Source organism: Emydura macquarii, unplaced genomic scaffold, assembly GCF_026122565.2.
Source record: "Emydura macquarii macquarii isolate MOO-44397 ecotype Brisbane River unplaced genomic scaffold, CSIRO-AGI_Emac_v2 contig_2676, whole genome shotgun sequence".
Lineage (NCBI taxonomy): Eukaryota > Metazoa > Chordata > Testudines > Chelidae > Emydura > Emydura macquarii.
Genome location: NW_027132813.1, coordinates 10106933 through 10122865, shown reverse-complemented (window position 1 = coordinate 10122865; position 15933 = coordinate 10106933). Strand labels below are relative to the sequence as shown.

At 41.8% G+C, this 15933-nt stretch overlaps 1 protein-coding gene across 3 annotated transcripts in view; it reads right to left on the bottom strand.

The window, feature by feature from the left end:
• Positions 1-5926: 5926 nt before the first annotated feature.
• The window catches only part of TMEM63A (transmembrane protein 63A), a 41980-nt gene continuing 31973 nt past the window's right edge, over positions 5927-15933 (bottom strand). For all 3 annotated transcript variants that reach the window (XM_067564851.1, XM_067564853.1, XM_067564852.1), the window contains 8 exons: positions 15186-15248; positions 14062-14224; positions 12679-12784; positions 10776-10943; positions 8784-8899; positions 8279-8341; positions 7413-7602; positions 5927-6050 (listed from right to left, as the gene is read on the bottom strand). In XM_067564851.1, coding sequence (XP_067420952.1) covers positions 7447-7602; positions 8279-8341; positions 8784-8899; positions 10776-10943; positions 12679-12784; positions 14062-14224; positions 15186-15248 — 835 coding nt within the window. In that variant the 3' untranslated portion in view covers positions 5927-6050; positions 7413-7446. The remainder of the gene's footprint in view (positions 6051-7412; positions 7603-8278; positions 8342-8783; positions 8900-10775; positions 10944-12678; positions 12785-14061; positions 14225-15185; positions 15249-15933) is intronic.

Sequence of the window (15933 nt, the reverse complement as noted above, 5' to 3'; positions counted from 1 at the left end):
GGGAGTCTTTGCTATCCGCATTTCTCAAATGAAATCTGAAGCAGCGGGGAGGCTCCTGATCACATTTTCCTTTCCTGTCAGGGTAGCTGTGGCTCAGTCCAACCTAGTGTGAGAAGGGGTTCACCCTCCTTCGAGTCCTTTGGATTGTACTAATTCCTCTCCAGCTGAGACCAGTCACATTTCCCTCCTGGGCTAGGGAAGTCTCTGCGTCTGTGCCAACAGCATGTATTAACTTTTCACCTTCCAGCTAATGGATGGAATTTAAGACTGTCTCTCTGCTGAGCAGATGGGAAACTGTTTTAGAAATAGACGGACATTGCTGGGGGGGGGGGGGGGTGGTCCTCTAAAAATACATTTGTGCCTATTTTGCTTTTGCTTGGACATAGGGGCTGAAAGGAAATCTGTCCCTGCATTCTTTCTTACTGTAATGCTAATACTTTAATATTAAACTTAGTTAGCTGAGACTGGCAGATGGTTGAACAAACGTGGGGAAAGATTCTTATCCCCATTTTTCAGATGGGGAAGCTGAGGCAAAGAGAAATTAAGCAATATGCCAAAACACCTGTCCCCAACTTCCTGTAACCCAGATATAATGCTGGCCCCTGCTCTGACCCCTAGACACACTGTCTCCTGGTTTTTTTTTTTAATTGGACAGTGGAAGGTATTGCTTAACTCCCATTCGTCTCAGACCCACAGCGCCTTTACGTCTCAAAATTCTTGAATGTTTCTCTAGAGAAGCAGATTTTGATTGTAGGCTGTTTGGGGGTGGCGATCTGCACTTCAGATCTATCTGAAACACCTGTGACACTGCACAGAAGCAGAAGAATAAGAGAAGTTTGACTAAAGTTTAAATTATCTCCAACAGAAAACTTGCCTAGATCTGCCACAGGCAGGTCAAGAGATACCAGCTCTTAAAACTACCGCTTTATGGATTTATAGAAAAACTTTTGCTCCAAGACCTGTACAGAAACCCCGTCTTACAGTCAGAAGGATGAAACAGTCCCAGTACATTTAAAAATCTCTCTAGAGTATTATGCAGTGAAATCTGTAAGATAAGCATTGAAGATGGTGTGGTATGAAAGTTGTATTGGTGTTTATTTATGGTGATCTGTATAACACAGTCATGGCTTCACCATTCATGAATAATGCAGCCATCCAAAACTCTGTGATCAAACCTCGATACCCCCTCCTGCACAGGGCTATGGTTTTGTCACAGAGGTCATGGTAATTGAATAAAGTCCATGAAATCTTGGAAAGGGCTGTAAAAACATTTGATGAAGCCCCCAAACTGACTGACATTGGAGCCTAGTGCAGGGGGTTGCAGTGCTATTCAGATTTGGCCCATCAGCCTCTTTGTAGATGGAGGGACAGAGAGGCCAAACCTGAATAGCACTGCAAGCTGGTGCACCAGATTGCAACGCTGAGAGTGGGGACTCAGGCTCAGCCCTGGGGGACAGAAACTGCTGTTGTGCTATTTGCTCTCCTACCCTCCCCTCTCCACCCCAGCCTCACCTTTCAACATCCCCACTATATACCCTGGTGCATGTTGATGTAGCAAAAACTCTGGTGACCTTTCTGTGACTTACTGTTCTTCCCCCCTGCACCTCTGCAGACTAGATCAGAAAGGGATTCCTTTTCTAGCACCTGGGATGGGGTGCTTGTCTGTTGGTTAGAACAAGGGAACAGTGAGTCAGGAGAGCTCGGTCCTTGTCACAGCTCTGCCACAGACTTGTGAGACTCTGAGGTTCAGGTCAAATTTCACAAGATGTCTGTCTAAAGTTAGCATCTCTGACAGTCCGGCCATTACGTGCCTGAGCAACTGAAAAATCCATCCAAAGTTAAATGGGAGCTACAGGTATTCAACACCTTTTAAAAAATCACTACCTGGATTTCCAGAGGCCTGAGCACTGACAGCTCCCACGGAAGTCCAACTTTAGCCACCCAGAACAGTAAGTTTTGCTTCCTCAAATCATTCTCAGGGCTCTTCTCTGAACCCTTTTCAGTTTTTCAACATCCTTTTTTTATATGCTGACATACTGTTCCAGTGTGGCCTCACCAATCTCAAATACAGCGCCACATCTCCTCCAGCAACTCTTTTGGGGTTGGGGTAGCTGGTGTACATCTGCATGGGGGAGAACATAGCGCTCTAGATCTTCATTTACAAGCTATGTTGATTCAGTAACCACCCTCACAAGCCCAGGGAAGTCATTACATCTAACCTGAGAATGGACACTACTAAGCTGCAGTTTTCGGCACAGCTTTCAAACGTAGATATATAACATATACATACACACACAGGCCTGCCGACAGGGGAGGGGAGCACTAATTGTGGGGCTGGCGATTTAAAAGAGCCCGGGAAAATAGATAGGTATCCACCTCTCCTTCACCCACCTCCTTTCCCTGATGCCGCCTCCTCAGCTGCTGGGAACCTGCATGGCACATAATAAATCAGCAAAAACTTCCGCCAGAAGCCCACGCAGACCTCAGCCATGAGCCATCCCTTTCTAGGGGAGCCATTGACTTTTCTGTCCTGGGGCCTGGAATTGCTGTAGGTGGGCCACACAATTAGGAGAGAAGAATTAGATAGTCAGCGATATTAGGATAACGAAGTGTTCTGATTAGTCCATTTATTTGCTTGCTATAACAAAACAGGAGCAGGCCAAAATGCATGGAAGAATGAAGGATAATTCTCTTTCTTGCACTCATGCTGTTAAACACATTCTCCAGGCTTCCACTGTCATGCTGTATCCACTGGACCATGCTGTCTCTTACCCTTTTTTAGTCTAATAAATACTTCAATCTACATACACTCTGCATAAAGCTAGTGGTGGGCCTGACTAATTTAAAAATTTTTATACAGGTAAAAAAGAAGGAAATTCTAAATTGGTCTGAATCTAATTGCCAGGGTTGAGGCAAAATTACACTGCTGCTTTTGCCATTTCCAAACAAGATTTACAGCTCTCTATCCAAAATTGACATTGCAAATATATATTTAGCTTCCTTAAATCAGTGAAATCCATACTAAATACCACCAAAAAGCAACATACTATCCTCTAGTCATAAAACCTGGTCTCCAGGAGGGAATTTCAGTCCATTCAGGTCTGTGAAGATCAATTTTATGCTGTACCAGAGCTTCTTCAGGAAAGAAGGGAATAAGCTATCACAGAAGAAAACTAATCCTAATCCCCCCCTCAGGAGAGGGGACAGCTTGTGGTGCCAGCCAGGAATCCAGATTCATTGCACTGGGGATCGCAAGCGCCAAATAGGAAGAGATTAGTAATGGAGACACATTGAATATGGGACAGTAGTTTCACGTACTGTGCCAGCTAATTCATGGAGCCCCATTCTCTACGTTCTGTCAGAAGGATTAGAAGTTAATGCCTGGTGTAGACAGTAAAAAGACAGCTGGCCCTGATTCATACCCTTCCCAAAGGGCAACTGCTTATTTAGACTGTACTAACAAAAACCAGTTTGAGATCATCCAGAAATTCTGTACTTGAGAGAACAAAACTGGGAAGTCACACTTGCTGCAGCTGAGATTCAAGAGCTTTGCACACAGACCTGACCAATTTGATGTCACGTTAGCAAGAGCCAGGAGATCTAATCGGCAAGCCAGTGACTTTAACCAGTGGGTCCATTTTCAGTGCATCTGCTATTACTGTTTTTTTCATTGTTATGACCTGGGGAACAGCTGCCCTCGGGGGGGGAGGGGGGAACCCAAGCTTTGCTAGCTTTGAATTATCTGAAGCAGACACGTGCAGCTGTTAGGGGCAGAATATGAGCACAGCCGGGATCTGCCAGAAATATTTACGTGGCTTTCAGGGCACATTAGGAATATGGACATTGTGGTATGTTAATAGAGAGGCTTATAGATTCTTAAAAGAAAAATATTCTCCCTAGCAGAGGCAATCCATCCAGTAGAGATAAAAATCTGTATGTTCCTAAATATTGTTCCATTTTAGATAGAGTAGTCTGGGGCTATGGCTCTGTACTTCATGGACAGTATGTCCATAACCTTTGGTGTGATCAGCTCAGTGCTGACAGGCAGTCAGGAGAAAAAAAAAATCTCTCAAAGATCCTACAGTCCCACCCAGCACACTTCAACTAGTGGCTGAGAAAGCTTCCCCCTCCATTTCTCCAAGCAGGACCCCATCTTTTTTAATATGTTAGGTTGTCAGGGTTTGTACTACACTACTTTTTCTTTTAAATCGATTCAGTCCTTGCCCAACTGCATGAAATTGAACATTCCGTGATGGAGAGGCCAAAGCAGGGTCCATACTTACATTCTAGCTTCAGTCTAAGAGACTGTGTCTTTTGCTATGTGTATGTAGCATTCCACCAGATACTGCTTTCTAGGTTTGAGTCATATTTGAATGTCAGGCTTCCCCAAAATTCAACTTCCACAGAACATCACATTCTAGGACACGGCTGCTGCTCAGAGGGCGAGTAATGACTTAGCAAGAAGTGGGAGAATGAGGCAGTTGTTCTGTCTGAGCTATGCCAGGCAGGGTTGCAGGCCTTGAATCTCAGGAAATATGACTTCTGAGACCTAGGATCGGCAACTCCGGCTGGGTCATTTGCTTAGGATGCTTGCCAAAGGATTTAGAAGAGGCTCAGTAAAGAATGTGCAATAACTTTAAATACGAATTTCACATATGGTACAGTCCAATATCCAAATTTGTTGAAGTTTCCATACCATACTGTGAAAGTCTTTTCTCCAAGGCTCATCAAGGAATGTTGGGAGTTCCTATTACTGATCTAATTTTATCCTCTTGGAAACTTTCACCAGCACAAAAGAATGAACTATAATCAGAGCAGTTTCTGAATTTCTTCCAGTTCTGAAATAGACCCAAAGGACAATACTGCAAACTGAGTTAGGTCAGAGCAGCCTTTATTCTGTGCTGGTAGGCAGAGGTCTTGTATTAATTTACCAGTGGATACTTTCATCCTCCAGCCAAAATGAGAAAGCGAGTGCACAAGCTCATGCTACGATTCAGTTATAATACTGTGGATACAAAAAATGAACAAGACTGGATGGCTCAGGGAACTGGTAACGGATACGAAAGCCTCTCACAGATACTGTGTGGTGATGACCAAGAGTCGTTGCTACATGGTTTGTTGGCCTATGTAAAATAAGCTTCCATATCTCAGACTCCTTTGGTAGCACTCAGCAGAGGTTAAATGACTCTTCAGTGAAACAGAAATTCCTCTTCACTTCTCAACTCCTGTTTTCAATCTAGAATCTAGATCAGGTCTGAAGCACAAGTAGTGGTTTGCATGTGGAAGTTGGCATTGTTATTTCCATTGTCCAGGCTGAATCTGTCCCAGGGATAAGAAGCTGCATAGTCAAGGACTGTCAGCCTCCCACTCTTCAGGAGCAGAGAGAGATCAGACACCAAAGGAAATTAAATACTAAGCTAACTCTTGTCCTAGATATCGGACTCACCCAGGACCTCACACAGTAGATCAGTGGCAACAAATGTGAAAGAACTGAGTTCTACCATGAAGGACAAGGGTCCCGAGCTAGTCCAGCCACAGCTAACAGGATGAGTGTGGGAGCCAAACCTTTCAGCATCATGATTACCAGTGAAGTTGCCCACAGAAGGGGTGAGAACTGCTATAGATGCATGTGAAGAAGATGTTAAAGTTTAACTTGAACCAGGCAACTGAAAAAGTCAGTGCCAAGGCAGGATTACCAGGCTTCCTTTTGGTATTGCCTCTAACATGGCCATGAATTGCAGGATTCTCATAAGCACACATAATACCTGAACAAGCCAGAATGTGGAGTAGAAGCTGCAGCTCAGAATATACTTTATTTGGTTTCTGTCCAAAATCTTTAAGTAGTGGTTTGCATCCAATGCACTTCACCTCTGGCAATTCTATCACAGTTTAAAAAGGGTAAAGGACAATGTATAAGTGACTTAAAGGAGTTTGGCACAAATGCAGCCTTTTTATTAGGAGGTACCCCCTCACTTACTTCTGTAGAGCCAGGTGTTTTTATGTATCCTCTGACTCCTCTCCAAAATTCTGCCAGTTTGTTCCTTAGAGACCTGCAGGGGACACAATTGTAGCAAGTCACATCACATCCTCTGACGTTCTCAGCATTAGTCCAGCAACAGAGCAGGAAACAGATCTTGGGAATATAAATCCAATTCTGGAAGACACTGAACACCTTTCTTTATTTGTGGTACCACTCAAGACATGTTAGTCAGTCATTTTTCAGACATTCAAGAAACGACAGTCCTAGCCTGAGGAGCTCACAGTTTAAGGAAAGACAAGTAGAAAAATCACAACAAAAATTTTCTATACAAATCAATGAGATTGACTCCCAGAGTGTTAAGGGTACTCACTGTCTCAGTATCCATTTGGCATATTGCAGGATTGGGCCTTAGAGGTCCACTCACCTATTAGCACCTCAGTGTTGGTAGGTCTCTGAGGTAACATGAGTGTTTAAATATGCAAAGAATGATAGTTCAATAAAGACAGCTCTAGAATTTTCTGAACTCAGTGTTTTATTGTTCATGTGATTATTGCTTAGTTATGCTTTGACACAATGTAGCTTTAGGATAAATTGGCTCCTACTACATAATTTAAAAACAGTGTAACATCTTACAGTTCATATGATTGGCACTTATCAGGGAAGTGCAGAGATTTGTCACTGTAAGCAGAGAGATTTAAAAAAAAGAAAGATAAAATGTTTACATCCTTTACTGTTGGCAGGTGAATGTTTCTTGTGCAAGGCCCCTAAAATAGTGACCAGGAAGTAAGTAATGCATCCCCTGCAAAAATATATAAAAGTTATAGCAGATCAATCCCTTATTCACACAAGTCCTCTGGGTTTGGTACATTCACACTCAAAATGCACAATAAAGCCCTTATCTCTTTCAGAAAAGTAATGTTGTCTGGACTGAATATTTCGGGGTGGTGGGAGAAGAGACACCACACCACAAGCCTTTTTCCTGGCTCTCACCAGCAGGGTAGTATTTTTTCATGTTTTCATCAAAACTGACAGTCTCTGGATTAATCAATCCCAACTGGTTGATAAATACTTGATGCTGGTTAAAATTGAAGGGGAGTCATTGCAAATAAATTGACACCTGCAATTGAGGGGCTGCTTTTGTTCAGTGACCTGTTATCTCTGTGAACGGTGAAATCTCTCCATAAGGCAAGTGATTAAACAGTAAACCCAAAGCAGTAGTCCCTGAGGATTGTCTCCCTCATACTGTTCAACACATTGGTTTTACAGTGTACGTAGATGGCCTGTAAAACAATCAATCCCAAAGTGGCTGCTTTTTAATCTCCAAGCAGAGCTGCAGATCACACACTGAATTATTTCTGGGCTTCTTCTGCAGACAGGGTAAATCAGAGTCCTTGAGGGATCAGTTTTATTAAAGCTAGACCAAGTGCTCCACCTTGTGTCAGTCCTGGAGATCAGCAGAAATACTTCTATGCCTCTTCAATTACTGCAGATCCCACAAAATAGGTTATGCAGTCTTCTGCCTGTACATCAGTATCTTCCATGGTGCCATATGACTGCTGCTCCTTCTGAGCCAGAGTTGTCCTTTCTGTAGGATGACTAAGCAAGACCCGTGGGACATACATCTGAAAATGCAAACATATGGAGTTTTATTATGTAGTCTCTAGTATAATTTTAAAATATTGGGATAATTTATTGTTTAAAATCTTTTCCTACAACCCCTCCTTTTTACTTATATGTTTCCCCCACTGTGTCCTCTTCAGTTTATTGTCCCTCAAAATAAATTCCTTAATGCAAAACTCAAGCATGCATGCACATCACATGGGCTGTAGCACACTAAGGTAGCTATATTCACGCAATTGGTATTTCAAAACCCAGTTCAAATATCAAAGTCTTGTGATCATTTGTTGGTGACGTGATACTGAAGCTCTGCTGTGCATGTCACACCTCTGAGTCTCCAAACAATGTGATTGGATAGTCAGCATTCAAATGCAGCTAATCATATAGTGTTTGGTGCGAGACCCAGACAATCAGAACACAACACATGTAACTATTGGAAGTAAAGGGTATTTAAAAATCTCTCTCAGCTATTCCTATCGTGCTTAGGTCTAGAAAGTATTTCTAGAGCAACACTTTCAAATAGGTAAGGGCAGTGTTCTCATCTTCTGACTCTCAAGTCAGCTAATACCTACTCCCTGACATAATTCAGAGTAGTAATCTCCTACACAAGCCCTTTGCTGGGCCAGAGCAGGAGTTTGTTTTTCTAGGAAGGGTAAGAAATATTTTTTGTTAAGGGCTTACAGAAGATCTTGGAGCTGCTGCTACATCTGTGTCACTTTCTCTTCCACTTGGCAATTCTTCTATCTATATAAAAAGACAGTAAAGAGGAAGTGTTAAACTGGGTAAATCAACCAGTTACATGGAATTGATCATAAACATCAGAATACTTGCAGCCACAGGTCATCAATATACAGATTCAGCACAATGTCCCCTTATATATTACACTGAAACCTCAGCTGCTGCCTGTGCTCCTCCAAAGCCTCCCACTTTGTACATGCCTCCCATACTGCACCTCATGCTTGGAACGTTTCACTCCCGCACACCCTAGTGTGCAAAACAACCTGCTTCTATTCAGCAGCACGTCTTCACCATCTTAGAGGAATGAACCCTTATGGTCCTGCTCCCACTGAAGTCAACAGGAGTTTTGCCATTGGCTTCCATGGGCTAGTTTGTGCAGTACTAAGCACGGTGGTAATGCTGGTGGTTCATTAGCATCAATTCCCCAATACATTCAGTATGAGTTTACCTTGTAATTCAGTGGGCTCAGGTACTTGAAGCAGGCAAAACAGGTATAAGCTAAACAAACAACAATGGTGATGCTGACAACTAGGAACGTAAAGAGGGTCGTGGGAGCTTTAAAACCTTAAAAAAAGAGACACAATACAAAACAGAATGTATCCATCACTCGTGCAAGTAGGTAAAAGCAACAAAAACAAATCACACTGATCACAAAATAATTTATCTGAAAGGAATGTTCTCTCATTGGAGAATGGAACAAAATAGAAGAAAAATAGCTAACAAAGGGCGATGCATTAAGGGACACATTGATTTTATGACCTGCCCATTACATAGAGCACAAGCACAACAGAAGGATTTTTTCCTGACTCTTATAAAGAGAAGCTCTTTAAGTCCACATCTTAACCCATGAGACCTTCCCCTATTTTCTCTCTGCCATCCTCAGAAGCCCCGTGTTTCAGGAATCATCCTTAGGGTACTAGACAAAGCTGCCTTCAGTGCCAGCCAATGCCACCTGCGCATTCACAGCACAAGTCTGTATTTTCCATTTCTAAATCCTATGATAAAGGAAGGATTTTATGTTAAATGCAGTAGATTATTATAATATTGTCTGTGGTTTAAAGACTTCATATACTAAGGAGATGTACATTATAATGTGATTATAGGGCTATGTAAATTGCTGCATAATTGCAGATATTTTGGGGTTTTTGTTTGTTTTTTAAAGAAGTGCTCCAGAATCTCCGCTGTAATTTTAAAAGAAGTGAAACCACTAACCCTCATGGTTAGGAAGATAACTCTCAAAATGTTTAACAAGTGTAACCAGTGCAGTGATGTCTGTCCAAATCTGCAGATAGCCTGAAATAGCAGCTCAGAGTATGAAGTGGCCCTATTTCATCTCAGTGGGATGCCAACACCCAAGTCAGATGATGATCTGTCAACATCGTATTCTTCATTACTGATATCTGAGATCATCATCAAGTAAATGTGCTTACTTATTATTGTTGGTGTAGTGACAGATATTAGGGCCGGACACAGTGAAGCATCAAAGGAGGCTGGAGTAGGAAATGAGAAATACAAACCCCTTCCCTCCAGATTTAAAAAGTCACTTCCATCCCAACCCAAAGGGGGAAGAAAAGAGATGCTGAATCCCTTCTACAGTACCAAAAGCCTCAACTGCATCATGGGTAACAAAATCCCCAAATGGTCTGCCATACCATTTGGATGCCCCAGCTATCAAAACCACCAATTTCCCCCAGCAATACTGTTAATATGACAAGTTTGTGGCACAATGAACATTTGTAATTTGAGGGCAATGTAAAATAAATTGAATCTAACATGTTAAAACCAGAACCCAGTACTGACTAGACTGGAGTGCAGGATAGGATGGGGATCAGTGAAAGGATGTGTCAGCTAACTGTGAGGTCTCTTCCACATCTGTACAGGAGAGGGGATCCTGATTATAGTAAATGGTTGATATCAATTACATAGTTTCGGGTAATAGTGACAGTTGCAGAGTGCAGCTGTTCATTGAGTCAGAGAGCAGAACTTAAGCCAGAGACTAGCTTACTAGAAGTTAGTTTTGAACTATTCATTTTTAAAATAGGTATGAGTTTTATAGGTTGCTTATTCAGCAGCCCAATTAGCTGACTCCATACATTTGGTAAAGCACATAGTCACTTTTACCCTGTAAAATGAAACGATACCAAGCACTGCATAAACAGCTTAAAGTTAAATATAATATTTCGCCCTTCCCTATTGCTTCCTGTCAGAGGATCACAAAGTATTCTGAAGACATTAAGCCTTGCAATATCCCCATGAGACAGGTAAAGATTATTATCCTTTCTTTAAAATGTACAACTGGAGGCTCAGAGAGGTTAAGAAACTTCCCACATGACTTTAGACAAGTTAGTGACGGAGCTGGGAGTAGAATCCTGGTCCCTCTGCTTTGACCACAAGACCACAGAGCCATATTTCAAGCTTATCACTGAAAGTTAACCTTTACCTAATCGCAAAAATGAAAAGAAATAGAGCCAAAACAGACAGAGGATTGGAGCTGCCAGGGCCTGATTCACAGCTGCAAAGTGGATCTTCTTCTCCAGTTTAGCAGGGAGATATGCATAGTAAAGATTGTAGCGATCAACCATATGCTTCAGTAGTATATATATTAAACCTGAAAAAGAGGATAGAGTGAGAGACAGGTTGCTGAAAACTGGGAATATAAAAACCATAAATTGGCAGCGAGACCCAGACATGTGATACTACTTTTAATTTTTGTTTTAAATGACAAGATTTCAAGTCCACTGTGTCCCTTTTACTGTATACAAGCAAAGATGTTCCAAGTTCAGTCTTCCAGAGGCAGCTAATAATTGCAACACTTATGTTATGTATAGTATGCTCAGATCTTTACAATATGGAGCACAGAGAATTTAGAGACACAAAATCATCTTAATTCTTAAATCTTAATCAAAACAGTCTGTCGGGTTAAGCTAGATTTTATATTTTTCCACTGTCACTTAACAGATATGAGGTTTATTTCACAATCCTTCCTCTGAGAGAGAGGTTTACTTTTATGTTTATTTTGTGATTATAGTAATGACATGTTTATGTAGCTGTGTATTTGTTCTGCTCCTAACAGCATTTTGCTGGTGTGATCTTCAGGATTCCATCTCGGCTCTTATTATTTTGTTATTCACATAGGACATTAAAGCATTCATAGATGCCAGGGCCAGAAGGCATGACTGTGATCATCTAGTCTGACCTATGGCCTGTGTTATACAGGAGAACTTCCCCAGCATAATTCATGGAGCATAGCTTTTAGAAAAACATTCAATCTTGATCTAGAAATTGTTAGTGATGGAGAATCAAGATTGGATGATTTTCTAAAAGATACTTACTTTCTAAAGACATCATACAAATATTCCTTCCTGTCTAAATTCTGTTTTGTACTTAGACATTACACACAATAAATGGTACATACAATACTTAATGTTCTCCTAATCTTCACTATTTACAGTGCAGTGCCCTGAGAAGATGGAAAGTACCCACATTCCAGTGTTTAAAAACAGTGTTAAAAGGAAATGAATATAGTGGCCTCATCTGAATACAGAATATACACATTTTAAGTGATGAATTAACAGTTTAATTTGTTATGGTCAGGTGGTCATGCACTTTATATGGGAAACTTTCTAGCACAAAGTGTCTACATCCATGGTCCATTATTGATTCACAGACCTTCTTCAGAGTCTGCAGAAAGACTTCATCACAGACTGGAATTTAAGTAACAGATTTATAACAGAAGAGCTGTGACAGTGAAACAAGGAGAGGAACAGCTTAGGTTTTCTGATCTTATGCCGCATTTGTCACTGGTTTGCACTGTTTAATTTTATGTTGTATTTTATCTATTTTGATGGAACTCTGGGGTGAAATTTTCAGAAGTCCCTAAGGGATCTAGGAGCACAAGACCCACTGAAAGTTTGGCTGCTTTGCCGAACCTTTTGGGCTGAAAGCCACATGTAGACATCCTCTCTCAGAGCCTAAGAGCATAGAGGCAAGCAGAAATGAAAGCTAATATGGTTGAAAAACAAGGCACTAAACAATGATCAAAACTGTACAGAAGACAGAGTTAATATATTTTCGAGCTGTAGAAATATAGTAATTAGCATCTATGTAGTGCTTTTCAGCTTCAAAACAGTGTACAGACATTAATTCACCCCAACACCACATTCTGAGGTTGAGTATTGCCCTATTTTTCACATGGCAGAATGGACATGTGTCATGGTCCAAGGACACAAAGAATCACTAACAGAGCTGAGATAAGAACTCAGGAATTCCTGTCTTCCAATCATGTGCTTAGACCAAGCTTATCCCTTCCCTGCACTGTGCACACAACTCATTGGCAAACTTACCAAATGGGACAATAATGGGGCATGTGATGCTATAGGCCATGATGACAGTGAATACACACAACATCCAGGCATACATTGCTCCAAACTCATATTCAAATGCTTGATGCTAGGGGGAAAAACAACACAAATGTTAGCTTTCCAAGGATTAAGTTAGATTGACAAAGGCAACAATTCAATTTGCCCCTTCCTCATTCTCCCCTCACAACAGAGGGACACCCAGCAAACTAATTACAGACACATAAGTGGTATGTAAATTAATTACGTGCTTTCAACACTGTTGTGTTGTAGCCACGTTGGTCCCAGGACATGAGAGTGACGAAGTGAATGAGGTAATATCTTTTACTGGACCAGCTTCTGTTGTTGAAAGCTTACTTGGAGCACTTATATTTCAGTCAAGAGCACTTCCCAAGGAGCCTGTTTTCAGTCTCCTCCTTAAATTCAGCTATGGGGAAAAGTTATGTCCAACCACAGGGTAGAAAATTATTGTGCCTGTGCTGCCAGAACTTTGATCTCTCGAATGATTATATTTTAACCTCTGTGGTGCTGTGTGTGTTGGCTTTCAGAGCACGCCGAGCTTAAGGGTATGTCTTCACTGATGGCAGCAAAGTCGCTGATGTCGGATCAACCTATCTGGATTGACTGAGTGGTCAGTGAAGACCTGCTCAATCGATCCAGAAGTCAACACAGTAAAACCACCCCCTCAAGTGGTTCAGTGCAGTGAAGACACTGCGCAGAAGGGAAGCACAGCAGTCGATGGGAGTTACGCAAGCTACTCTGTGTAGACTGCATAACTCTCGTTGACTGCCGTCAAATCGCCAGGTCAGTGTAGACCAGGGCCTAGAGTTTCAGAGGTTGCATTTGACTTGGTAAATAACCCAAGTGTTTGAGGTGTTTAGCTGAACCTCTGAAGCTGGGAGCCTTGTACAGACATCCTCTCTCTCACCCTCAGGGCATAGCAGAGATTACCAGAAGTGAAAGTTAATGAACCAACTTTTTTCAAACCTACAAAGAGATCAATTTCAGATGAAGTTTTGAGGAAAGAAGGGAAGAAAGAATGGGGGGTGGGCTGAAACTCAGTCTATTTGCCAACTCCCTAATTAAAGTTCTCATTCTGAGGTGATTTTCAGGCCCCAAGTAAGGATGAATGGGCCCTGAATGGCTTGTTTTAATCAGGGATGGGCTCAGGCTGTAGTCTGTCTCCTATATACTCACACTGTGCTGCTCAGGAAGGGAACGTGAACCTGTTAGTCTGAGCAAAATAAAGGCCACAAGGAATGACCGAGGATGATGGGGGTACACACTGTTCCTGTGTAAAGACTTGTCATTTCTTATACGCTGGTTAGGGTTTTATTGTCCCTATGCTATTGAGAGGGGCCCTTATACCTGTTTAATGTTTTTCCTCTCAGCAGGGGACTGGGCCATTATCATGCGAATGGTGTAGAGGATGAGGCCAGGCAAGCGCAGTAGTTCCATCCCATTGCCAATGAAAGCCGAGGCAATCACGTAGTTCACAAAGAAGGCTCCCTGATCAGGCAAGAAGACACACCTACAAGGAAACAGAGTCAGTGACTGGAAGGCAGAGCGTTTGCAATGGGGATAGGTTACATTTGGAAATAGCTCCTCTTCAGAACAAATACTGCAAAGTTTTACAAAAGATGGCTAGAAGACCTTTGATAGAGTGGTTTAATTACAAGTACCTTCTGCTGAATTCTCTACATGCAGAAGTAAAGGCATATTTTGTAGGATGCCATCAAACATGGATCCATAACAATATAAAGAGCATCTGAAGTTACACTAATTTGAAAAGACAATATGGCACATTCTGATAGGTGGCTTATGTTGAAAGAGTGAGTCATTTTATACCTCAAGTCACTGTTGGTGGCAAGATGCTAGATTAGTGGTTTCTTCCAGAAGAGATGCCTAAATATGTGTTTTGCAGTAGTGCCTAGCAGCCCCAGTCATTGACCTGGACCCCATTGTGCTAGGTGCTGTACAAAGACAGAACAAAAAACAGCCTCTGCCCAGAGATCTTGCAATCTAGATATCCAACATCTGCAAATGTTGATCTTTGATACCACTAAGCCAAACAACGTGAGGATTTCTTTTCCTCTTCTAAATCAATTTCTGTAACTGAGTGCAGTTCTAGGGAAGATTCCTGTTCCAATGATATGGCACAACCTTCAACACACCATCTCATTGTTTCCTTGTGCTCTCTCTGCACCCCCATCTGTTTTGTTGCATCCATCTTCTGTCTTGTACTTAGATTGTAGGCTCCTCGGGGCAGGGACCGTTTCTTTGGTATGTGTTTGTGTACAGTGTCAGCACAAAAGGGCTCTGATCCATGACTCCTCCTTATAATAATCTAGGAGGAGCTCACATCCCACTGTTCATTCTGAATCCCCATGTTATACTACAGAGTATCCATAATGATGCACATTGATTAGGCACTAAAAAAGGTTACTTAGCAAAAAAACTACTCTGAAATCAGACAGTAGGCAAATACTTACTCCAACCTGACTGTAGATTTGTCCGACTCTCTGTCAAACAGCCAACGGAAGAAAAAATCGAGACTAGAAGAAAGATAGTTAATATCATTCACTCTCCACAGTAGCACAGTGGTAACGAACAAAACCAACCAATGACAAAGCTCTTTTAAAATGGAGAGAGTTTTAACTGTATAAACTGCAGTTTACTCCAGCCTATTGTAATTACTGAACATTGTTCTGTCAAAGGAGGGAAGGGAAACTTGGAATCCAATAGAATGGAAGTGTCCGATTTAATGCTATCTTTCAACAGACAGTGTGCAGGAGGCAGACATGCACAGTGCCCAGGGAGACAGCCAAATGAGTGTTCAGGAGCAAAGAAGGTGGGGAACAAAAAGGATAATTGCGTAGCTAAAGCTCAAGTCTGGGAGTCAAGAGGTCTGGATTCCTGGCTCTGCCACTGACTTTCTATGGGACCCTCAGTGCCTTATCCATTTAATCTCTCAATGCCTTACATTTCTTATCTACAGAAAGCAGCTGGAAATAAGTTCCGAAGGGGTAGCTGTGTTAGTCTGTATACAGCAAAAACAAGAGTCCTGTAGCACTTTAAAGACTAACAAATGTAATTTCTGCAGGCATAAGCTTGCGTGGGCTGTAACCCACTTCGTCAGATGTAAGGAATAGAAATCAGATAGGAGGTGTATATATACATATCCAAGGGTAAGGAACAACAATGGGGAAGGTAAATATAAGCAAAGTCCATTCAGTTAGA